Here is a 26100-nt window from a genome sequence, read left to right as displayed (position 1 = left end):
AAGCAGATAACCCCACACTAAAGCATGTACTTCAGATGTGGCAAAGAATGAATCAATGTATTGGATTGAAAGTGGATTTATCTCCAAAATGCCTTTGAACCAGAACAAATTAATACCCTTGACTCTGGGTAATAAAATTCTGGACACCTAGTGCCAGAAGAGGATCCGGTTTATCGAGGATTGTTACATGCAAAGGCAGCTCATGTCATTCGAGCAGTTGAGGAACAAATATGGTTTGTCTAATAGAACATTCTTCTGCTATCTCCAAATAAGTTGTTTCTTAAGGGAAAAATTGGGACCATCTATGACCCTGCCTAGATGTAGACACATGCAGATTCTAATTCAACAGGAGAATGTGTGTAAATTTATCTCTAAGATGTATTACATATTCCAAAGTGAGGGCCAGAAGCCAGGCTTACACAGGTCAAGGGAAAGATGAGTCAGACTTGGGCACAACAATTAATGAAGAGTGGTGGCAAGACCCGTGTCTGGACAGTGTGACTGGAGTCAACAGTGCCAGATACAAGATGGTGAAATTGAATTTCTTGCACCAGTTGTACGTCACACCACAAAAATTATTTAACTCAAAGCCAGAAATTTCAGAGATGTGCTGTAGATGGGGGGTGGAGGTGGGAACTTTTGTCCACTCCACCTGGCTATGTACAAAGGTAAGATCTTTCTGGGAAGACCTAGGGGATATTCTAAAAGTGGATTTTCCACAGGATCTGGAGTTGTACTTTCTGGGAGCCATTTGGGACGTGAGTTTTAGAATGTCCAAATACCAAATTCAGTTCGTGAAGGTCGCCTTGGCAGTAGCCAGGAAGTGTATAGCGGTTTTGTTGAAAGTCTGACTCCCAACTAAATACCACACAATGGAATGTGGGAATGCAAAGTTGCATTCCCCTGGAGAAAATCACGTACAGTCTAAGGAAGAAACATAACACATCCATTAGGGCAGGGCAACCTTACTTGAAATGTATTGGCACACAGACTGATTAGTTTCCCCCCCCCCCCCACCCTTCAAAATAGGTACTGTAGCAATCTGTCCCAGCAGGGAAATTAATGTGATCGAAGAAGTGGGACAAGGCGCAGGTGAGGGGTTTGTGTTACATTTTGAGTTTTTTTAAAACTTTCTTTTTAATTTAATTGTATCGCTGTAATTTAATTGACTGTTCTTTCAGTTGCACAAGGGTGGGGGGTGTGGGGAGGTGGGGGAATAAATACATGAATGTAAAAAAAATTATATGGTTTGAATTTTATGTTTTTGAAAATTAAAATAAAATATTCAGAAAAAAGCTTACAGGGAAGTTTCAGGATACAAGGTGAATTGGGGAAAAAGTGAAATCATCCCACTAACAAGAGAATCAGCAAACAAGTCCATTCAAATAGCCCTCGCGTGGCATCAAATACCTTGGAATACTGGTGGGTGATGATCTTCAGACTTTAACTCAATTACCCCCACTACTTAGTGAAACTGAACAAGACTTAAGTAGTTGGATGAACTTGCCCATCATTCTAATTGGCAGGGTCAACTGTGTAAAGATGAATATATTGCCAAGATTACAGTACCTTTTCCAGCCTTTGCCCATTCCACTACCTCAACCCTTATTTTTAAAACCCTTAATAAGCATGATGGGCAAGTTATTTGGAACTGTAATGTACCTAGAATATCTATGAAAAAGTTAACATGGGATTACAGGTTAGGAGGCATCTGTTGTTTAGGTTGCCTAAATTCAAAAAGTAATATTTGGCGGCCAAATGAGATTCATTTCTTCATTTTTTTTTCTGAGAGGGACGATACCCCCTCCTGGGTAAAAATCAGATTGCACTCTCCAAAAGAGAAGGTGTATAATGATTTCAAGTATAAACGGAATTCTAGAATTATAGCCAGCAGGACAGACAACCTCACTTGGTTAGAATATGGTGTGAGACCTGAGGAGGCTCTGGACCAAAGAGAGGATTGTCACCGAAGACACCTTTAAGAAAAAATGAACTTGTACTCAAGATTTTGAACAATAACATTTTGGTAACTTGGTATTATGAGGGGATATAAATTCTGGAGGATTGTTATGAAAAAGGTATTTTCATATAATTTGAATGGCTGAAGAAATATGACTTGTCCAATAAGATCGTTTTTTGTTACCTTAGGGCCAGTGTGGGTCCTGAAATGACTACTGGGTCTCACTGAAAAGGAGAAACTACTCCATGAAGGAAATGCTTGTGGGTTTATTTCTAGAAGGTACTATTTATTGATAAGTGAGAGCCCAAAGCCAGGAGTGGTAAACCACAGTAATGCTGTGATTTGCTACTGCTAGCTGGACATGCCTCCCGAGATTGATCCTACCCACAACCCCTTGCATGCTCCCTATTCATTCTGCCAGAATAGTTGATGAGGCTGGCTGGTGCTCGAGACTATAGTCAATAAAAGCCCATCAGTTTCACCACGATGATTTTTCCATTGGTCAATTTGATAGTCGGTTAATTTTCTTTGTTTGAATTTGAAAGCCTCAAGATTACTTATAATACCTAATACAATATAATGTTTCGTAAATAGTTATATTTTGTAAATAATTGTTATACTCTATTGTTCAGGAAATAATAACATGTTAGTCTGTAGGTTTGTCCTAAATTTGAACAGTCTGAGGCCCACTGCAGTAGATTTTCCCATGGTCTTTTATACATTGCGCGCGTATGTGCTTTATTCCCACTACGATTTCACTGGTCTGCAAGTACATTATTACATCACTCGTGACATCACCACTGGAGGTGAGTCCCCTCCCACCCGATCCACACAATCCAGATGAACCAGGTAAATCATGGTCCAATATGAATGGCTTGTCAGGTACCGCATGCCAATAAGTTTAGCCCCTTCCTAGGAGGGTTGGTGGTGTGAAAGAATTGCCTCATTAATTGCGCTAAACATTGTTTTTGAATCATAATTCTCAGACTCAAACATTATTGTCCATTAAATCAGAATTTATGGTCATGAACATGTCATGAAAGTTGCGGTCTTGTGGCAGCATCACCTGATAAAATAAATAAAAATTGTACAAGAAAAAGTCAAAGTGAGGCAGTGTCTTTGGTTCATTGTTCATTCAGGAATCTGATGGCAAAGATAATTCTCAGACCCAAACATTTCTGTCCATTAAATAAAGATTGACCAGTCTACATCTTGTCCACCAGTTTCCAGTGGAGGAGAATACATTAAAACATTCGCACATCAAATGTTGAGTTTAAAAAATTGCTTGGAAGTACTTACATCACATCTGGGCTATTGGCCGTTGTCACTAGTACGTAGAGATTGAAGAATACATCCAGGTAGTTACTGAAATATGGAGATCCATCTCCTGTGGTGAGCTTCCTATAAAACAAAGGATGCACTGATGAAGGGAGGGTAAATTATAATCAGTAGTGGAGGCTGTGAAGAGCTGATCACCAATAAAGAAGAAAGTTTTTGAAAATGTGCAGAGACCAAGTAGATTTAATAGGAAATGTTAACTGTTTTCAAGTTCTGATTTATTGTCAGAATACATGCATGACATCACACACAACCCTGAGATCCCTTTTCCTGCAAGAAGAAAGAAATGTAAACAAAGGCCTGTTTCCGCTCCGTAAATGGTTATATGGTTAAACCAACTGTGAGAATACTGCTTGAGCTGCCAAGGTATCTCCAGTATTTCGTTTTTATTGATCAAACAGTATTTATATCAAAAAGATTAAGGTGATTAGATAAGACAGAGGCAGGTAAGCTGTTTCCATTGGTTGGGGAGACCGGAACTAGAGGACATAGCCTTAAGATTCAGGGTAGCAGATTTAGGAGATGAAGAGGAATTGCTTTTCCCAGAGGGTAGTGAATCTGTGGAGTTCATTGCCCATTGAAGCAGGGAAGGCTACCTCAATAAATATATTTAAGACAAGGTTGAATAGATTTCCTCAAAGTAAAGGAATTAAGGGATGTGGGGAAAAGGCAGGTAGGTGGAGATGAGCCCATCATCAGATCAGCCATGATCTCATTGAATGTCGGAGCAGGCGAGACAGCCTACTGTGGTGGTATGACCACAAGCCTACTGCAGGGGGGTGATCCCTGTAGCTGCAAGAAGACCACCTCAAGGTTGACTCCACCTGGATGACCTACCCATGCTCCTATTTCTTATGTCCAATATTCCACCACAGTCCACCTGATTAGACCTAGTTTTGAACAGTTCCTTCGAACCAGCATTAAGGGAATTGGCTGGGTTACAAAAAATAAAAAGGATTGCATCCAATGAGTGCCACCCAGTGATCCTGGACAGAAATTCTACTTAGGGGAGAGAAAAAAAAAGACATGACCAGATTTGCTATGGTTGCCCCCTGATAAAATTAAGCTGATTTTATTCACAACTGTATCACATCAAATGTGCTCAAAATTGAACAGAAATCGGAGTGTTCTGGCCACACAACAGAAAAACATGAGTCATTTTCAGTGAAAGGAAGTAAAATTCCAACAGTGCTGGAGAAATTCAGCAGGTCACGCACCATCCACGGGAAGCAAAGACTCTTTTATTCAGCTCATGGGATCCGGGTGTTTCTTTTAAAAATGACGCTATGCTTGCTTATGAAATAACTGATACTTCAGCAAAGCATGTTCACTAAGAATCAGGTCAACTCAGTTACCAAAGACACATGTTTACTTAGACAAAGTTTACTTGTGACACCATTAGTGCAAATCTATTACACAGTGCCAGTTACCCAGGTTCAAATCTGGCACGGTCTGTTGGGAGCTTGCACATTCACCCTTCATGGGCCAGAAGGGCCTGTTACCGAGCGATATGACTAAATTAAACATTAAATTTAAAATATCGGAACCGTCTTAAAGGAGAGATTAGCAAGGAAGAGTGAGAGCAACGAACAAAATGGCTGTCATTTATTAATGTTACCTTTTTGCAAACAACTTCAAAGCCATAAGAGAAAACACTGCCACACTGAACATAAACAGCACAAACACGTAGGTGATCTCTGGGAGGGTGTTGCGAATATTCCTGAAGGCCCTTCTGAGCTGAAATAAAAGAGAAAATTAACAATCGATTTGGTAAACAACAGTGTTTTGTTGGAGATATGATTATACGACATGTTGGATCAGCTCACCATGCAGCTTTAGAGAAAACCAAGTTTTCCTTTTAATTTGGTTATAGTCGATGCTCGAGAACCAACATTTGTTGACTTCTTATTTGCCCATGATGGTGAACTAGCAGCTTAAACTGTGGTAGTCTTTCTGCAGTGCTATTAGGTAGTTAGATACAAGACAGATCAGCCTTCCTAATGTGGAAGGAAACACCCAATGATGCCAGGGAATACAACTGAAGATGTGTCCCACACTGGCAAACATTTCCTTAGTTGTCATCCTCCATCACTGAAATTGAGGCAACTAACAAGAGAGGATCAATCTAAACAATCTTGAAATGTCAGGGTTTGTAACACCTGGTCCAGACTCGGTCATGAAGGAATGGATGATGCACTCGGAGGAAGGGAACCAGCAAGTGGTGTTTCACCCATCTGCTTTGATCATCCTTCTTTAAACTTTAATCATCTTGATCAGAAAGACTGCAGCAGTTCAAGGCGACAGCTCATCTGCATCCCCTCAAGACCAATTCGGAATGGGCAATTACTGCCAAGTCTCCATTACATCAACTTCTGGTAGAGAAACACAGGAACTACAGATGCTGGAATCTTTGCTAAACAAAGTTGGAAGGACTCAGTGGGGCCCAATTGGAAACGTTAGTCATTTCCCTTCAGTGGCGCTGCCTGACTCACCGAGTTCCTTCAATTTGTCTTTGCTCACCATATATCCTGCAAGTCAGTTCACACAAGAACTTATTCCCCAATACCCTGGTAATAATATATTCAACAGATTCAAAAATAAACTTCACCTGACGACTTTCTGTGAAGTTGACACAAAACAGAGGTCTCAAGACTCTTGACCACCTGACTGTGGGATATCCATTTTCTATCAAAGCCAAGTACACAATCACATCTACTAGTGTGAGCTGCAAGTAAACAAATGCATCATTTTAGAAACAGTTTGCTAATTAACATCTACTCATAATTCTGCAAGAGTCTGCACAAGATGATGCAAACAGCAAAAACAATAACATCTGAATAATGCAAGGACAAATAATTTTAATTGGTTGTTCTCCACAGAGCCATATCATGGGCTCCCAATGTAAAACACATGCACAAAAATTATCCACACAATTGTTGTGGCACTTGAAAGTCAAGGAAAGGAGACTGAATAAACTTTGTGCATCAGTGATTTTAGTAGAAGGGGGAGAAAGGCAAAAAAAAACCCCACTAGGCAGAATATTGAATGAATTTTCACCAAGCTTCAAACAAATCAGAGAGAATAGGGAATATAGCATCCCACAGATCATTAATTTATGACTAAACACTCATTAAGTCAAGATGAGTATTTCAAGGAGCTTTTTATAGTCTTACCACCCTAACAGCAAATGCATCAATTGTGTTTTGTAAACACTGCCAACAAGAAGGCAAACAAAGCAATTGAACTGGTTCAGAATAAGATGCATTGAACAGCAAGTGGCGTAAGTACGAGATAATTTAGAACCATAGAACACTATAGCACAGGAACAGGCCCCTTCGCCCTTCTAGTCTTTCACTAGTTGAACCATTTTTTTGCCTCATCCCACTGACCTGAAGTCAGTGCATAGCCCTCCATACCTCTCCCATCCATGTATCTGTCCAAATTCTTCTTAAATATTAAAATTAAGCCCACATTCACCACTTCAGCTGGCAGCTCGTTCTGCACTCCCACCATTCTCTGTGTGAAGAAGTTCTCCCTCATGTTCCCCCTTTCACCCTGAACTCATGTCCTCTGGCTTATATCTCACCCACCCTCAGCAGAACAAAAGCCTATCTATATTTATTCTGCCTGTCCCCACTCATCATTTTAAATATCTCAATCAAATTTCGCATCATTTTTCTTTGGTCCAGGGAATATAGTCCTAATCTGCTTAACCTTACCCTGTAACTCCGTTCCTGAAGTCTGGATAACATCCTAGTAAATCTTCTCTGCACTCTTTCTATCTTATTGATATCTTTCCTGTAATTAGTTGCCGAAAACTTCACACAATGCTCCAAATTTGGCCTCATCAATGTATTAAACAACTTTATTGTAACATCCCAGCTCCTATTCTCAATACTTTGATTTATGGAGGCCAATATTTCAAATTCTCTCTTTCCAACCCCATCCACCTGTGACACCACTTTCAGGGAATTATGTATCTGTATTCCCAGATCCCTCTGTTCTACCACACTCCTCAGTGCCCTACCATTCACCATGCAAGTCCTCTCTTGGTCGGTACTTCCAAAATGCAACACCTCACACTTGTCTGCATTCAATTCCATCTGCCATTTTTCAGCCCATTTTTCCAGCTGGTCTGGATCCCTCTGCAAGCTTTGCAAACCTCCTTCACTGTCCACAACGCCTCTAATCTTAGTGTCATCTGCATATTTGCTGATCCAATGTATCACATTGGCATCTATATCAATGATCTTAATGATAAACAATGGTTTCAGCACCGATAACCAAGGAACATCACTAGTCACAGGTCTCCTGTCTGAGAAGCAATCATCCACCACTACTCTCTGGCTTCTCCCATCAAACCATTGTTGAATTCATTTCACTACTTCATCATGAATGCCTAGTGACTGAACCCTCCTGACTAACCTCCCAAGTACTAAAGTCCATGTTGACAACATCCACAGCCTTTCCTTCATCAACTTTCCTGGTAATGTCCTCAATGAGATTGGTTAAACACAACCTACCATGCCCGAAGCCATGGTAATCAGTTTCTGGCTATCTCTGATCTCTTAGAACACTTGCCAACAGGTTACCTACATCAGTTCACCAACCTATAATTTCCAGGGTTACTTTTGGAGCCCTTTTTTAAAACAACAGAACGACATGAGCTACCTTCCAATCCTCAAGCAATATACCCGTGGCTAAGGACATTTTAAATATTTCTGACAGAGACCTTGCAATTTCTCAAGGTCCAAGGGAATATCTTATCAGGCCCTGGGGATTTATCCACCCTTATTTGCTTTAAGACAGCAAACACATCTTACTCTTTAATCTGTATACATTCCATGTCCTCACTGCTTGATGTCCTTACTTTCCATGACTCTGTGCCTATTTCCTGAGTGAATACTAATAAAAAAAATAGTAAGGTCTCCCCCGTCTCTTTTGGCTCCGTACAAAGCTGACCACTCTGATCTTCAAGAAGCCCAATTTTAACCCTTACTATCCTTTTGCTCTTAATATACCTGTAGAAACCCTCAGGATGACAAAGCAAACTCGTGTCTTTTTTTTTTAAAGCCTTCCTGATTTCTTTCTTGAGGTTTTTTCATCTTTTTATATTCCTCATGTTCTATTCCTGCTACACACCTTTTACATAGAACAGTAACAGTAGAGACCTTCTGTTCACAATTTTGTGCCGACGCAAACTTAATCCACGATCAGTCTGATCCTTCCCCACAAACTCCCCTATTGTTCTTACATCCAAGAGTTATTTAAATATCCCATTGTATCAACCTTAACCACTGCTCCAGGCAGTGTATTCCAGGTACCCATTTCTCTCTTTCCAAAAAAAAAAACCTTCACGTCTCCACCAACTTTTCACCACTCCCTTAAATGGATGACCTCTGCCACCCTGGGAGAGAGGTGCTGGTTGTCCACCCAAGCTATACACCTCCATCTTTTATACCTCTATTCAGTTGCCTTTCATCTCCGTTGCTTAGAAAAGCCCTAGCTTGCTCACCGTTCTTCATAAAACAGGTTTTCTAATCTCCTCTGCACCCTTTCTGCAGCTTCCACATCCTTCATATGGAGATCACAAAAAGCAGGGACCCAGAATCGATACCAGTGGAATACCACTAATCACCTACTTCCAGGCGGAATATGATCCATCCACCATCACCCTCTGCCTTCTGTGTGCAAGCCATTTCAGAACCCATGTACCTAAGTTTCCTTGTATCCCATGCCTCATGACTTTGTGGATGAGCCCTCCATGGGGAATCTGACAAACACCTTAATAAAATCTATATTCACCAAATCCACTACTCTACCTTCATCAACTTATTTTCTCATGTCTTTGAAAAGCTCAATTATGTTTGAGGCACAATCTGTCCTTCAAAGCCACGATGACTGTCCTTCTCCAAATTATCATGAACCCAGTCCCCAAGAATCCTCACCAAGTTTGACATGACTCACTGGTCTATAATTCCCAGCACTCTCCCTTTTATCTTTCTTGAACAAGGTGATAACATGTGCCATCCCCCAGTCCACTGGTACCTCTCCTGTGACCAAAGATCATCATCAACACCCCAGCAATCACTTCCCTCACTTCCTGTAGTAACTGGAAGTACATTACATCTGGTCCTGGGGCTTTGTCCACCCTATTGTTTTCCAGAAGCTCCAACACTACCTCTTTCTTAACCACAATATGTTTAACCCTGCTCTAGGTTGACCTCACATTTGTTGAGGTGATCACTAAAGTATTAGAACTAAAGAATGCTACAGCACAGAAAATAGTCCATTAGGACCTTCTTGTCTGTGCCAACCATCATTCTACTAGTCCCACTGACCTGTTCCTACTCCATAACCCTCCAGACCTCTCCCATCCATGTATCTATCCAATTTATTCTTAAAACAAGATTGAGCCCGCATTCAGGTGGCAGCTCGTTCCACACTCCGAGTGAAGAACTTTCCCCTAATGTTCCCCCAAACCTTTCCTTTTCAGCTTAAAACTAAGATGTCTCATATTTATCTCCCCAAGTCGAGGAGGAAAAAGCCTACTGGCATCCAATCTGTCTATACCTCTCAATCTTGTAAACCTCTATCAAATCTCTCATTCTTCTTCGCTCCAAGGAATAAAGTCCTAACCTATTTAATCTTTCCCTCTAACTCAACCCTTGAAGACCCGGCAACATCCTCATAAATCTTCTCCACACTCTTTCAATCATTGATATCCTTCCTGTAGTTAGGCACCCAGAACTGCACACAATATTCCAAATTTGGCCTCACCAAGGTCTCAAATAACTTTAACATAATATCCCAACTCCTATACTCAATATTTATAAAGGCTAAGATGCCAAAAGCTTTCTTTACAACCCTCTCCACCTGCAACTCCACATTCAGGGAACAATGTATCTGTATTCCCAGATTCCTTTGCTCCTCCGCACTCCTCAGTGCCCTACCATTTACTGTGTATGTCCTACCTTGAAGAACTTTCCCCCAATGTTCCCCCAAACCTTTCCTTTTCAGCTTAAAACTAAGATGTCTCATATTTATCTCCCCAAATCGAGGAGGAAAAAGCCTACTGGCATCCAATCTGTCTATACCTCTCAATCTTGTAAACCTCTACCTTCCAAAAGAAATCACCTCACACTTGTCTGCATTAAACTCTATCTGCCAATTTTTGGCCCATTCTCCCAGCTGATCTCAGTCAACTGGAAATTGACATATCAGACATCTGATTCCCCAAAGGTATCAGAAAATGGGATAAGTAGATACTGTATCTGCTCCTTTCTTGCTTGTGGCAAAATGTGCCACCTCTCCTGTCAACCATGGCTCCTTAAACCTACCATCCTTTCTCTGTCTCAGTAGGACAAACCTATCCAGAAGCCTGTGCAAGTAAGTGGTCCATTAACAACCTCCATATTTCTGTTGTGCAATTCAGAGAAAATCTTTTCCCAAGTTTCGGGCCTAATACCATTGTGATTAGCCCTTCCCTCAACTGAAATTTTCCCCCATTTAGTTTGCTTCTGTCCAAGGCCACGGGTATGCTAAAGGTCATGGAGTTGTTGTCGCCATTTCTAAAATGCTCAACCACCAGTCACCCGGCCAGGATCACTGCCTAGTACTAAATACAGTAATAGCCTCCCCTCGAGAAAGCCTGTCCATATACAGTGTCAATTCTTCTTGGACACTCCTAAGAAATTCATCCCCACCCAAAACCTTTGTATGAAAGAGATACGAATATTAGGGAAGTTGAAGATGCTGTTATTTTCGCACCTTTCCAAAATCTACCTACTTATCTGTTCCTCAGTGGCTATTTTGGGGGGCCACTAGGGTGATCGCTCCTTTTCAGTTTCTGACTTGGCCATGTGTGCATGCACCTGCATTCAAGAAACTCTTCTCCTGCTAACACTGACAGATGAGTATCTTTTGCACGCACTGTTCCATATCTGGAAGCATCGATTCTCAGCTAGTTGATAACACATTGATAACCTGGAACAAATCCTATTAAATCCATTCAATTTTCACACTCACCAATATGCTGATAATAACACAAATGTTCTTCGCATCTTTCCAAAACACCTTCGCAGGAGTAACTTTTGAGAAATGCAAGAGTCGGATAGTAAACATTAGCAGACAAATAAACTCTACTGTTGAAGTTACCTGTGGAGTTAAAATAGAACCAAGTGATAAAAAAATATTGCAAGTGGTAATTTAAGAAATTGAACAGTCATGTTATTTTGTAATAAGATGCAATTCAAGGTCAGAAATGGATAACCCACTGGTGTCAGGATTCTTAAAGTAGCACAGTTAACGCGACACTGTTACAACGCCAGCGACCGTGGTTTGACTTGCCGTCATTTGTAAGGAGTTTGTACATTGACCTTGTGTCTATCTGGGTTTCCTCTGATTTTTTTCCCCCACTCTTCAAGAAGCTACTGAGATTGTGGGCCAATTGGGTGGCATGGGCTCCTGGGCCAAAAGAGCCTGTTACCGTGCTATATGTCTAAATTTAAATTATGCTCAACACTTGTTTAACTGTTGAAACTACAGTTAGTCTTGCATATTTACTCTGTTATGGTGCACTTAGAAAATGATGGAGTGCAGAAAATAATTAAAGTATTTGAATGAAGTTGGTTGTAAATCAGGTTCCCAATGGGGAGGCCACTTATTGAAAAGGGAAAGTGGCCAAATAGAGAGACTGCAAATGCTGGATCAGCCGGTTCAGTTGCATCCGTGGAGGGTTGTGGAAGGAAAGCAACTGTTGCCATTTCATTGAGACTGGAAGGGTTTTGATCTGAAACACTGACAATTTCCCATCTTTCCCTCTCCACCCCCACTTAATTTTGCTTAACCCAATGAGTTCCTCCAGCAGATTGTTGTTTTGGCATTGAAAATGCAAACTTACCAGTTTACACCATGACGCCCAACTGATCATTTCTAACTGTCTTTTTTTTTGGCAGAAGTTTATAAGTATTGGATGGGATGGAAATAAAAACAGGAAATGCTTGGTAGAGTCAGGTCAAGCAGCATCTATGGAAAGAGATCCAGTTCAGTTTCAAGTCAGAACTGGGAAAGAGAGAAACAAGGTTGAGAAAGGATGGTCAGGGCAAAGAAAATATCTCGGATAAGACAACCCCAAAGTTGCCGTGTAGATTTGAGGTCAAAGGACTCACACTAGGCTTATGAGAACCAGGTATCGGAACCGGGATTTGAGCAAATAATGAGGGCAAGGAGGGCTCCTGAAGGTTCCCTGGGTGCTCATCATCATGTTGGAGATTTGGGCTTGGTATGATAATGGTTTGAACTGAACTGGAGGCAAGTGTGGCTGCAGAGACTATGGGAGCGCAGGAGGCAAATCCATGGACACTCGGTGACCCTGGGGGGGACCTGTTTTGCTGACGTAAGGGGTGCCAGTCAATGCTACTGGTAAATCATTGTCTGTCTTATGGCAGACTAAAGGCAATTTAATGTAACATTACATTTCTGTTTCATTACATGACAATAAATAGTATCTGAGATTGAAGATAGGCTCATGAGGGTAGTTTGAGAGGGAGAAATCTAAGATGTGAAATTTGGATGATTAACTGAAATCAGAATTGGACAGGTCCAGTAGTGACAAGACAGTGTGCATGACCCAAAATTGTTGAAGTTGATAAGAGTTCAGAAGGCTCAGGTTCCTGTTAAATCTCTTCTCCCTCGCATGAACCCATGTCCTCTGGTAACCAACTCTCCTTCTTCAGGCAAAAGGCTAAAAGGCTGTGTGTTCACCCGATCTACTTCTCTCTAGGTTTGTATCCCTCTATGAGATTCTCCCTCATCCTCCTGTTCTCCAAGGAATAGACCCCTAGTATGCTCAACCTCCCTCTATAGCATAGGTAACCAAAGAAAAACAGCAGTAAAATAAGTATCAGTTGACAAAGCCAAATTTCTGACATAAATTTTTTAAAAATGTAGATTTTAAATCACAAGGTTTATGTAGTGAAACGTAAAGTCTGCAAACACAGTGACTGAAATAAACACAATACTGGAGAAACTCAGTATTGATTAAGGGCTCAGGCCCAAAACGATGGTATTGTCTCTTTGCTTTATAAAGTACACCGTTTGAACAGCTGAATTTCTTTGGCATTGTGTTTATTTATGTGATAGACAGGAATTTAAGCCAGTTAAAACTGTGAACATTTATCCATCCATCCTCTAATTTGATTATTGTTTTCTGTTTTAGGGTAATTTAATATATTCTATTGCAATTGATGCACCTTGGCTGCCTCAAGCAGGGATTTCAGTGCATATGTATATTGTACTTGTGTGCATGACAATAAACTCATCATTATTTTAAAAACCTTTCGTACACCTTCATTATCAATCAGCAGGAACTTTGGAAACATGGGGAACAAATTAACGAGGATTCCCCTTGAAGAGATGTAAACATTTACAGGGGACATTCCTCATATTTTTGCTTTTTAGTATTGTGTCGTCCACCCCCCCCCCCCACCGTCATTCAAAACTTTCCCCCAAAAAGCAGCAGTGATGTATGCCAACTGAAAATTTCTCACTACCCATGCACAGGATGTGTGCATCAATGACAAAGGCAACATTCATGGACATTTTGCTGACGTAAAATGTCTTTTACCTGGTTGTCTTGAACTCATACGGACATTTCAAAGAGTCAGTCACATTGCTGGTACAGGTCCACGATCCTTTATCCGGACATCTAAACTCCGAAAGGCTCCAACATCTGGCAAGTGGGGACCAGCGGTCGGGGAAGGCGGCCGAGGGACCAGCGGTCGGGGGAGGCAGCCGAGGGACCGGCGGTCGGGGGAGGCGGCCGAGGGATCAGCGGTCTTGGGAGGCGGCCGAGGGATCAGCGGTCTTGGGAGGCGGCTGAGGGACCAGCGGTTAGGGGAGGTGGCCGAGGGACTAGCGGTCGGGGGAGGCGGATGAGGGACCAACGGTCGGGGGAGGCTGCCGGGCGGTTGGGGGAGGCGGACAAGGGAGGCAGCCAGGCGACTGGAAGGGGGTGGGAGTGGATACAGCAGCACAATTCAGGTGGGCTTTCCGAAATCCGGAAAAATCTGAAATTCGGAACTCAATGTCCCCTAAGGGTTCCAGATAAAGGATCGTGTACTGTACACTGAAGCCACATCAAAATTAAACCAACGAACTTGGTCAGTTAACTAAATGTTGAAGTTCATTTGTCACAAAATACCTAATAAAGCAAGAATGGTTCTTCTGCAAACAGACCAACAAGTGGCTTCTAAGTGGCCTCTAATATTCATACAAGGTGTAAAGAGCACAACTTAGAGCAGCCATTCTTACAGAGGTTATACACAACACCCCCCCCCCACCCTGTGGGGGCCACGGTATATTCAAGGGGAGGGGGGCAGAAACTGAAATCATTTAAAAAAAATTGTTTTTCATGTAGTTGGTAGAAGTATGGAAGAAACCTGCTTCACAGGGAAGGGGGCTTATAAACTTTGAGTAGAGACCAAAGTGGGGGGTGTAAGGGATTACTTCAGGTGGTATGTGAGTGGAAAGAAAAAGTTTGAAAACCACTGCTTTAACTGTACCTAATTGACTCATGATGTGCAAGGTTTCATAACTCCAAAGGAAATGGGCCAATGGCGATTATTCCTCAAGCAAATTATTTCCATAACCTTTGGGTCTAGAGCAGTGATTCTCAAACTTCCCTTCCCACTCCCATACCACCTTAAGCAATCCCTTACTAATCACAGAGCACCGATAACTTAAAATGGTATGGGAGTGGAAAGAAAATGGTTGAGAACCACTGGTCTACAATTTCAATGAAAAGGGACACCAATCAGTACCAACCAAGGGCAGCACAATGTTATGGGGTTCATTTCCCTCTCTAAAATACTAACGAGGGTTTTTTTTTTTATATATTAAAATTAAAAGACAACTTTTGGTAGTTACATCATCACTGTTAATGATACCGGTTTTAATTAACTAAGAACTTAAATTGCTCAAATGGCATTGTGGGATTTTAAGACATCTGCTGATCATTGGTTCACACCACTACCATGCTGTGCCACATGCCAACCTTTCCATTATCAGTTGCTAAGAATAACGTAGTACTAAAAATGCTGATGGATCTATATCCTTCTACATGCATACTAGGAAAAGAACTTACCCAAAGCGGCAGTAAATAGGCTGCAGGATCTTCAAATAGCCCAAGAAAAAGATCCACAAAGATAAAAAAGTTGGTGACTCCCTGTGTAGACCAGTGATTATACAATTTGTAGAATCTAGAGGGAGAATAAAGACACCTTTTTTAACAATGAAAGAAGTGAATCAATATACAATTTTGCTGAGTAAAAAATCCAGAAGTCAATTATTGTAATTATGGGGGTACGATATATTATATCAACTAACACAGAGTTAGTCACATTTAATGGCCAGGTAGCAATGCAGAAGCAAAGCCAACCTTTCTTTACACAGCTAAATACTAGGCTAGATGTTGCACCCCCATCTATTGTGGAGCTCCTTTCCCAGATGAATAGGGTTCGTCAGAAACAAGGTCAACAGTTTTTACACTCAAGAGAAATAGAGACTGGAAATGCTGGATAATATAATGCAAACAGAACGTTATAAAAATTCAGCAGGTCTACCAACAACTGTGGAGACGAGAGGTGAAAGTCGATGTTTCGGGTTGAGACTCTGTACGGGAGTGAGAGGGAACAGGCAACGCTGCTGTTACAGAGCAATACCGAGGAAAGTAGGGATTCAGGCTGTTAGATGGAACCATATGGGGAGTGGATGATGGACAGGCAGGGGTTGAAGATGGGAAGATATCACAAGATATCAGCCCAAGATATTGTACAGAATTACTCAAAAAAACGAAACCTTATCTCCCTCAAAGAGAGAAGAAAACAAGGTGAATGGGTGCCAGAGGAGAACACTGGGCAGGGGGTGGGAAACAGCTTGCCCAAAATTGGAAAATTCATTATTCACATCATTGGGTTGTGAGCTACCCGAGTGGAATATGACATGTTGGTCTCCCAATTTTCATTTGCCCTCTGCAAAGCAATGGAGAAGGCCAAGGACAGACCAGTCTCTCTGGGAGTGGGACAGATTTAAAATAAAGTGCAACCAGAAGCTTAAGATGACAGAGTGCAGGTGTTCCGGAAAACTATAGAGTGGTCTACGCTTAGTTTCACCAGCCTAGAAGAGGGCATAACATGATCATCTCTACATTGGGTAGCTTACAGCCCCCAATGATATGAATATTGAATTGTCCAAGTTCAGGTAATCCACACCTACAATGCCCTCCTCTCACCTGTCCACTAAGTTTTCTTCTATCCATTTATTCCTCCCACTCCCTCCCCAAATCGACTCCATCTGCACATCATGCCCTATCCACCTTGAGTTCCACCCATCACTTACCAGCCTCAATACCACACTGCCTAATTACTTTTTTTTTTAAATCAAGGTATGTTGAAGGGCTCAAGCCCAAAATGTTAGTTATCGTTGCCATATAAAGTCCACTGTTTGACCTGCTGAGTTTCTCCAGCATTGTGTTTCTACTTGCAGACTTTCGTGTTTTACATCCTTATCTTACTGCTCAAATACTGCTATTTGCTGGTAATCTTTCTTGATCCCTTTCAGTTACATGCAGGGGCTTGACAGATGCTGTTTAACCTGCTGAGTTCTTTTTAAACTCAGTTCCTGTGCTTTAATCGAGAAAATATTTTGCAAATAATCCAAATTTGCATTTGAATTTGGCTTGAATGATTGATTAGTGTTTTGCAACGATACCAAACTCTTGACTTCTAAAAGCAAAATCAAATTTATTTTGCACGATGATAATGTACATATCAAACTATCGCCCATCTGAAGCACCCCATATTCCTCCTGGACAGCCTGACCATAGATTTCAGGTAATTTTATTATCCTCACACCCATCCGATTCCTGTAATTATCTTTTTTTCCCTCTGTCCAACTTCCCCCACCCCCTCTGTTAATGTTTTCTCTCTCAAGTTGTCTCTTCACTTCCCACACCTTCTGTCCTATAATCTATCACCTCTGGGCTCATCCCCCAGCTTCTTTCCCCCTTCATACATCATTTTTCCTTTTTTCTCTCCGTCTTGATAAAGGGTACAGATTCCAAAATGTCATCTCCCATTTCTATCCATGGACGCTCTTTGACCTGCCTGACCAGCAATTCTTTACCTGCTGAAGATTCCAGCTTTTGAGTTAGTCAAACTTATTTGTAAACTTCAGGAATATTAGTTCTTAGTTTTGGTGGGGAGCAGCAAGGGGCTTCCAGAAGTGGAAATGTTTATTTTGCAATTTGATTTTCATTTAAAATGTTTTCAAGTTGTACTGCATTTTCAAACAGCATTAAAATAATGCTTAACAGATGATAATGCCTTGAATTGCAATGAGAGATTAGATTTCTTCCTGCAAACTTACTTTAATTTCTATGAAAATGACCCATGAATTATGGAAGTGGAGACTCTTTGATCAAACTTCACTTTGCCCAGCAGGTATCCAAAAGCTTTCTGATTCACACAATTATTCCCACTCCTTTGCTCTTCTTCTACAGACCTGTTAATTTTAAGTTAAACCACATAACATTTCTTGAGGGAACATTATTTAATCCATTTCCACTATCCCTGACCCTAACAATGCACTGCATAAATCTACCACCTTTTAAAGTTTCTTTTGCCTCTGTCTTTATGGAATTAATTTTATGTAATAAACTTTCTCATGACTCAGTTACACTGAAAAACTAAAAGCCCAAAGTGTTGGTTATGCATCTTTATCTTTGCTTATATAATCAAAGGTTTGACCTGTTGAGTTTATGCAGCTTTGTTTTTCTACTTCAATCACAGGGTCTGTAGACTTCTGTGTTTTACTCCTGCACTGAGAAACTCACAACCTTGTCTGTGATTCCTAACTTTGCAAAGCACAAAATGACTGAGAGACTTGAGACACTTTCAAATTGACAAAATAGCAGATTATTGGACTCTTACCTGATTGCTTTTGGTGAAGTTTCAAACTGGATGTTCCTGCTATATTGAGCATCGGAAACGTAAGCTGCAGCTAGGTAAAGTTGCTGTAAAGTTGTAAGATAAATAAGGTAAAGCAATAATCATCATTATCAATTGTGACTCAGGGCAAAACACTGCTCTAAATCCATCTACAGGTTTGCAGATGACACATGAGTTTATTGTCATATACACAAGTACAATGTACTTGCCATGGACAGAGTTCAGGGAGATAGATTGCGGTATGGTGTCAGAAAACCAACCTCTCCATCAAAGTCAACAAAACAAAGAAGGTGCTTATTCACTTCAGGATGTGGCATGGTGCACACACCACTGTATCAATGATGCTGAGGTGGAGATTGTAAGGAGCTTTAAAGTTTTTAGGAGAAAATATGTCCAACTCCACTGGCACTATGTCCAAGGCGCATCAATACCTCTACTTCCTTAGAAGCCCAAAGAACTCAGAATGCCCTCAATGTTTATCAACTTTTATAGGTGCAACATGGAAAGTATCATGTCTGGACACATCACTTGTTGTTCTTTGGCTTGGCTTCGCGGATGAAGATTTATGGAGGGGTATGTCCACATCTGCTGCAGGCAGACTGACAAGTCCTATGCGGGACAGGCAGGCACAGTTGCAGCGGTTGCAAGGGAAAATTGGTTGGTTGGGGTTGGGTGTTGGGTTTTTCCTCCTTTGTCTTTTGTCAGTGAGTTGGGCTCTGCGGTCTTCTTCAAAGGAGGTTGCTGCCCGCCGAACTGTGAGGCGCCAAGATGCACGGTTGGAGGCGATATCAGCCCACTGGCAGTGGCCAATGTGGCAGGCACCAAGAGATTTCTTTAAGAAGTCCTGCACCATTTCATCTGATGCAAGGATCGACAAAGAAATAGACAACAGACTCACCAAGGCAAATAGCGCCTTTGGAAGACTACACAAAAGAGTCTGGAAAAACAACCACCTAAAGAAACACACAAAGATCAGCGTGTACAGAGCCGTTGTCGTACCCACGCTCCTGTTCGCCTCTGAATCATGGGTCCTCTACCAGCATCACCTATGGCTCCTAGAACGCTTCCATCAGCGCTGTCTCCGCTCCTTCCTCAACATTCATTGGAATGACTTCATCATCAACATCGAAGTACTCGAGCTGGCAGAGTCCGCAAGCATCAAATCCATGCTGCTGAAGACCCAACTGCGCTGGGTGGGTCACAGCTCCAGAATGGAGGACCATCGCCTTCCCAAGATCGTGTTCTATGGCGAGCTCTCCACTCGCCACCGAGACAGAGGTGCACCAAAGAAGAGGTACAAGGACTGCCTAAAGAAATCTCTTGGTGCCTGCCACATTGACCACCGCCAGTGGGCTGATATCGCCTCCAACCGTGCATCTTGGCGCCTCACAGTTTGGCGGGCAGCAACCACCTTTGAAGAAACTGCAGAGCCCACCTCACTGACAAAAGACAAAGGAGGAAAATCCCAACACCCAACCCCAACCAACCAATTTTCCCTTGCAACCGCTGCAATTGTGCCTGCCTGTCCCGCATCGGACTTGTCAGCCACCAACGAGCCTGCAGCAGACGTGGACTTTACCCCTCCATAAATCTTCGTCCGCAAAACCTAATCAATGATGAAATGACGACTGGTTAACATGCAAAACAATTGTTTTCACTGTACCTTGGTATAATATAATAATTTTTAAAATTTGTTAGATTTCCAACATTACAAAAGTGTGTACAGTTCAAAAATAGTTTATTATAAATTAGTGGGATGTCTCAAGGCTGTGCAAAGTTCTTCATTAATGCAAATGTTCTTTCTTTTCACGAAAAGGCATCAAGTTTTTAAGGGCATAACTTCAAAATTGAAGGCATCCATTTAGAACAGATACTCAGATGAATTTCTTTACCCAGAGGGTGATGAATCTGTGGAATTTATAGTTACAGATGGTTGTGGAGTCCAAGTCATTGGATGTATTTAAGTCAGAGATTGATGGGTTCTTGATTAGCCAGGGCATCAAAGGTGATGTGGAGAAAGCCAGGCAGAGGGGCTGAGTGGGACAATGGATCAGCTCATGATTGAATGGTGGGGCAGACTTGATGGGTGTGGTAAACCACTGTAGATATGTTTGGATGTGTTAGGACACACCCCTTACTTACTGCACCCAAGGATCCTCCCACAGACCCCTGAATAAAGGCGACTGGGCCACAGCTCCCTCCTCAATCCAGGACAGTGGACCAGCATGGACGTGCATACAGTCTGTGGCAATAAAAGTCTATCAGTTTCTCTACAACTTCTAGTCTTTGAAGTAATTAATGGTGTCTCAATTTTATTGACAACATGATAATGGAGCAGATTCTGAAGCCAGAAAAGCTGGAATATGACCCACAAATCGCCTGACGCATCCAACAGCTTCAAACTCTGGCTGTGTTGCTTTGAAGCATTCCTGCAGGCCTCCTCTACTATCATTTGATCGGATGATGACAGACTACAAGTACTGTAGTCCCAGGTGGGCCCCTGGTATGTTTGATGACTAGGGATGTCAAGTCGTAGACAGAGACGAAAGACATACTAAAACCCAGTACCGGAGGAAGGCAAATGAGGTCTATACTAGGCACCTCCTGGCTACCCAAAATTCAAGCACCAAGTACCTGTAGGCCCTGCGAGCTCTCAGACAGGCCTGCGGCTGCAAGGCTGTGATGGTCACGGTGAACACGGAGGGCTTGATCAGGGACGCTTACATCGCGGGCATTAGATCCAACTATATCCAGCAGGGACTGTTGAAGCAGGGTGAGCTCAATTTAGAGGGCAGTCGAACTAGCAAACATGGTAGAGATGGCTCTCCAAAATATGAACGTCTACCCAGCTGACACTGCGGCTGCCTCATGGTTAATGCGGACGCCTCCATCTTGGGATGTGGAGGGCTGCAGAAAACCGCCATGCCCTGCCAGCGACCCGACCATGACCGGTGTACTCTGCAAGCACCCAAAGTGCTACTTCTGTGGCTTGCACCCAAGAAAATGCTGCCTGGTGAAAGATGCAGTTTGCTCTGGTTATGGGAAGAAAGGGAATTACACCAATATGTGCAAATCCGAGTCACCCTCTAAACCCAGCGGCGCCACGTGCGGGCTGTAGGGGCCGCAATCTTGGATGCCGCCATCTTCTCAACCCAGCAACACCGCGTGCAGGCTACCATCTTGGAACCAAACAACCGAACACTCCACTGCATCTACAGAGCCTGACAGCGACGCAACACTGGCCTCCATCACGCTAGATCAAGGTAGCCCTCATCTACTCGCCAGATCAATGATGGACAAAGAGGTAAATGGTCACGTGACAAGCTGCCTGTTCAATAATGGGAGCACAGAGAGCTTCATCCACTCTGACACGGTGCAGCAGAAAGGCCAGTAAACCATAAAGTCTCTTTGGTCTCGAAGTCCCAAACGGCAGATGTCCACAGCTACTGCATAGTGACTCTGACTGTGGGGGGCAGAGTCCACAAAGGCCTTAAACTCCTCATGATGCAGCATCTTTGCATTGCCGTGCTGCTGGGGCTGGACTTTCAATGCCACCTCAAAAGTGTGTCGATGAAGAACGATGGGCCCCATCGTCTGTAACCAGCAGGTTTTAAACTGCCCACTTCACTTCAACCGTGGAAACCCTTCGGCAGCTCCTCCCATCATTTCCAGCCAGCAACCCTCAGATCGCCAACCACAAACAACCTGCAGCCTTTCTACCCTCAAGATCACTCCTCCACTGCTGTTCACTATCCTTACCCCAACTGTAAACTGTTGCAACCAAAAGTAAGCCATACAGTGCCGGATTCAGGGCCTTTATTAGGTTGGAGATGCAGCAGCTATTGAATGAGGGGATATTTGATGCAAGCACCAGCTCCTGGAGAGTCCAAGGGGTCGTGGTAAAGAATGGGGAGAAACACAGAATAGTTATTGACTACAGTCAGACCATTAATAGATATACACAGCTTGATGCGAATCCTCTTCCCCGCATATCTCACATGGTGAAGCAAATCGTTCAATACCATTTATTCTCCATATTGATTTAAAGTCAGCATGCCACCAGCTCCTTATCTGCCCGGAGAACCACTAATATACTGCCTTTGAGGCAAATGGCCACCTCTACCATTTCCTGAGGGCTCCCTTTGGTGTCACCAATGAGGTTTCGGTCTTCCAGCGGGAGATGGACCGAATGCTACACCATTATGAGCTGCAAAAAACATTCATGTATCTGCCTTGCCATCCTTGGCTGCATCATAGAGGACGGAGTCATTGGCCCTGATCCTGACCACATGTGCCTTTTTTTGGAACTCCCCCTTACACACAACCTCAAGGCTCTGAAAAGGTGCGTAGGCTTCCACTCCTTCTATGCCCACTGGGTCCCCAATTATGCGGACAAATTTTGCCCCCTCGTCAAATCTACCTCTTTTCCCCTGACGTCAGAGGCCCATGCGGCCTTCAGCTGCATTAAAACGGACATTGCCAAGGCTGCACTGCATGCTATGGACAAATCCACCCTGTTGAGAAGGAGGCCAAAGCCATTGTTGAGGCAGTACGGCACTGGAGACACTAGCTTGCCGGTAAACTATTTACCTTGCTGACTAACCAACGTGCAGTTGCTTTCATGTTCAATAATCAACAGCGAGGTAAAATCAATAACGACAAGATATTGAGGAGAATTGAACTTTCTACCTTCGATGATGATATCCTGTACTGACCTAGGAAACTAAATGAGCCTCCAGATGCCCTATCCCACAGAACATGTGCCAGCGCACAAACAGACCAATTACAAGCCGTCCACAGCCACCTTGGCCACCTGAGGGTCACCATGTTCTTCCACTTTATCAAAGCTCACAATCTGCCTTATTCTACCAAGGAGATCAGGACCATGACCAGAGACCACCAGGTCTGTGCGGAGTGTAAACCACACTTCTAACAACCAGAGAGAGCACATCTGATAAAGGCTACCCTTTGAATGCCTGACCATTGATTTCAAGGAACCCCTCCTCTGCAAGCAATGTGTATTTCCTCAACATCAATGATGAGTATTCACGTTTTCCATTCGCCAACGCCTGCTCGGACATGACCACTGCCACAGTCATCAGGCCCTTCGCAATCTCTTCACTCTGTTCGGGTACCCCTGCTATATCCATAGTGACTGAGGCCCTCTTTTATGAGAGACAGGCTACGTCAGTACCTGCTAGCCAGAGGCATAACTACGAGCAGGAGCACCAGTTACAACCCCTGAGGGAACAGGCAGGTGGAAAGGGAGAACGCTACTGTATGGAAGGCCACCTTCTTAGACTTCCAGTCTCCCACTGGCAAGATGTCCTCCCTACTCTACTTAATCAGATCTCTCCTATGTACAGCCACCAATGCCACTCCACATGAAAGGATGTTTTCCTTCCCCAGGAAGTCCACTTCAGAAACCATATTGCTGTCCTGGCTGACATCCCCTGAGCCGGTCCTACTCCGGAAGGATGCGAGGAGCCATGCCCAACCCACTGGTTGAAAGGGTCCATCTCCTCCATGCCAACCCCCAATACACCAACACTGCATACCCAGATGGGTGCAAGGACATGGTCTCTGTTCGGGATCTGGCACCCTCAGACCACTACCCATGATGCACTAGGGCCATGGCATGTTACCCCAACCCCAGTGAATGACATGTCAGATCCATTGCCACATCTCCACCAAGCCGATGCCAATGGCAGCAGACAGGTGTTCCAGACCAGCCAAGGTTCAACACCTGCACCACAGCTGGTACTACAACGATTGCAGCGGCAGATCAGACCACCTGAAAGATTTAACTTAAGAGCATTTAATTCACCTCATCACACCGGACTCTTTCTAAAACAAGGGGTGAATGTTGTAAACCACTGTATATATGTTTGGCTGTGTTAGGACACGCCCCTTGCTGATCTCACCTGAGGCTCCTCCCACAGACCCCTGAATAAAGGCGACTGTGGCTCCCAGCTCAGTCCAGGACATTCAACCAGCATGGACGTGCCTCCAGTCTGTTGTCAATAAAAGCCTACCAGTTTCTCTACAGCTTCCAATCTTTGAAGTAATTGATGGTGCATCAATGGGATGAATAGCATATTTCTAGAGAGGAGTCACGTGATAGAGTAGTGGCCGGTCGGGGAACTCCAGCCCTCTCCAGAAAAGTTTAAAAAAAAACAGAGAAAACGCAAAGGCACAAACACGAAAATTAAAATAAAGTGAAAGTAAAGGTGGGAAGAAAATGGCAACGAAGAAAGAAAAGCCGAAAGCAACGGGAAGAAGAGAAGAAGAAGACATCGGAAGAAGAAGGTGAAGGCCTTACCTGTCCGAGGAGGCCCGCTGTGGAGAGAGAAGCCCGCTCCCTCAGGTCAGTCGAAGTCCCAAGCTCGGGACTACAAAAATGGTTCGTGGAGCCAGGCAAAAGTGCGCAACCGCGCAAGACAAAAAAAAACACTGATGGGAGGGGGGACCAGCTGAGGAGTTGATCCCCACAGCTGAGAGTGACAGCCACAGCACAACAACAAGAAGAGAACATAGAAAACAATGAGAACAAGAAAGAAGTGAGTAAAAAGAAATCAAAGAAACAGCAGATGACCAACCCAGAGGAAGAAGAAGAAGAACACAGAGAAATGGAAGATGAAGGGAAGGGCAAGACAATGGATTTTTTTTTTTAAAGAATATATGGAATCAATAAAAGAATGACAATCACAAGAATTTAGTGAAATAAAAAGAATTAAAAGTACCGAAGAAAAAATGAATAGATTAGAGATGGCCATGACAGATATAGGAAAAAGAATGGACAAGGTGGAAGAACGAGAAACAGCCATAGAAATGGAAGTAGATGACTTAAAAGAGAAATTAGAAGAATCTAATAAAAAAGTTAAAGAGACACAAGAGCTGTTAGCTCAGAAGATGGATATAATGGAAAACTATAATAGAAGAAATAATATAAAGATAGTGGGCTGTAAGGAAGATGAAGAAGGCAAGAATATGAGAGAATTTATAAAAGATTGGATCCCCAGGGTCCTAGGAAGACCAGAATTACAGGAAGAAATGGAAATAGAAAGGGCACACAGAACATTAGCCCATAAACCACAACTACAACAAAAACCAAGATCCATTTTAGTAAAATTCCTAAGATATACAACAAGAGAAAATATATTGGAGAAAGCAATGAAGAAAATAAGGGAAGACAAAAAGCCACTGGAATACAAAGGTCAAAATTTTTTTTTCTATCCAGATATAAGTTTTGAACTCCTGAAGAAGAGGAAGGAGTTTAATATAGCAAAAGCGATCCTATGGAAAAAAAGATCTAAATTTATGCTAAAGTACCCAGCGGTACTTAAAATGGTTATTCCAGGGCAGCAAAACAGCCTATTCTCGGATCCGGAGGAAGCACGAAAATTTGCAGAACAACTACAAAACAGACAGAGAAATGAAGACATGTAACAAGAGCAAAAATGACCACGAACTATATGTATGTGTGTATGTATATATGTGTGTACATGTGTGTATGTGTATTTAAAAGAAAAGATATAGAGTATAGATAAGAATTAATAAGGGAAAGAAAGGGAAGAGAGGAAGTAAGGAGGGAATTAAGAGAGTGACCTCTGTTGTATATGAAAATTAAAATCTTTTCTGGGGGGGGGGCTGGGTGGGGAGGAGTTACGGTCACTGCGAAATCAGTTGACGTTTGCGAGTGAATTCGCAAACCCAAATGGAGAGGGGAGATGTCGTTGCCCGACAAGGGATAAAGGGCAACTCAGGAGGGGGAGGGGAGAATGGGGTTAAAGA

At 42.8% G+C, this 26100-nt stretch overlaps 1 protein-coding gene across 2 annotated transcripts in view; it reads right to left on the bottom strand.

The window, feature by feature from the left end:
* Positions 1-26100, bottom strand: part of tpcn3 (two pore segment channel 3) — an 81510-nt gene that overhangs the window by 37466 nt on the left and 17944 nt on the right. For both annotated transcript variants that reach the window (XM_069887659.1, XM_069887660.1), the window contains exons 2-7: positions 18289-18371; positions 15444-15558; positions 11327-11455; positions 5907-6023; positions 4917-5035; positions 3260-3361 (exon numbers count right to left, since the gene is read on the bottom strand). In XM_069887659.1, coding sequence (XP_069743760.1) covers positions 3260-3361; positions 4917-5035; positions 5907-6023; positions 11327-11455; positions 15444-15558; positions 18289-18371 — 665 coding nt within the window. The remainder of the gene's footprint in view (positions 1-3259; positions 3362-4916; positions 5036-5906; positions 6024-11326; positions 11456-15443; positions 15559-18288; positions 18372-26100) is intronic.

This window comes from Narcine bancroftii, chromosome 6, assembly GCF_036971445.1.
Source record: "Narcine bancroftii isolate sNarBan1 chromosome 6, sNarBan1.hap1, whole genome shotgun sequence".
In the NCBI taxonomy this organism is placed as follows: domain Eukaryota; kingdom Metazoa; phylum Chordata; class Chondrichthyes; order Torpediniformes; family Narcinidae; genus Narcine; species Narcine bancroftii.
This window is presented reverse-complemented; position numbering and strand designations above follow the sequence as displayed.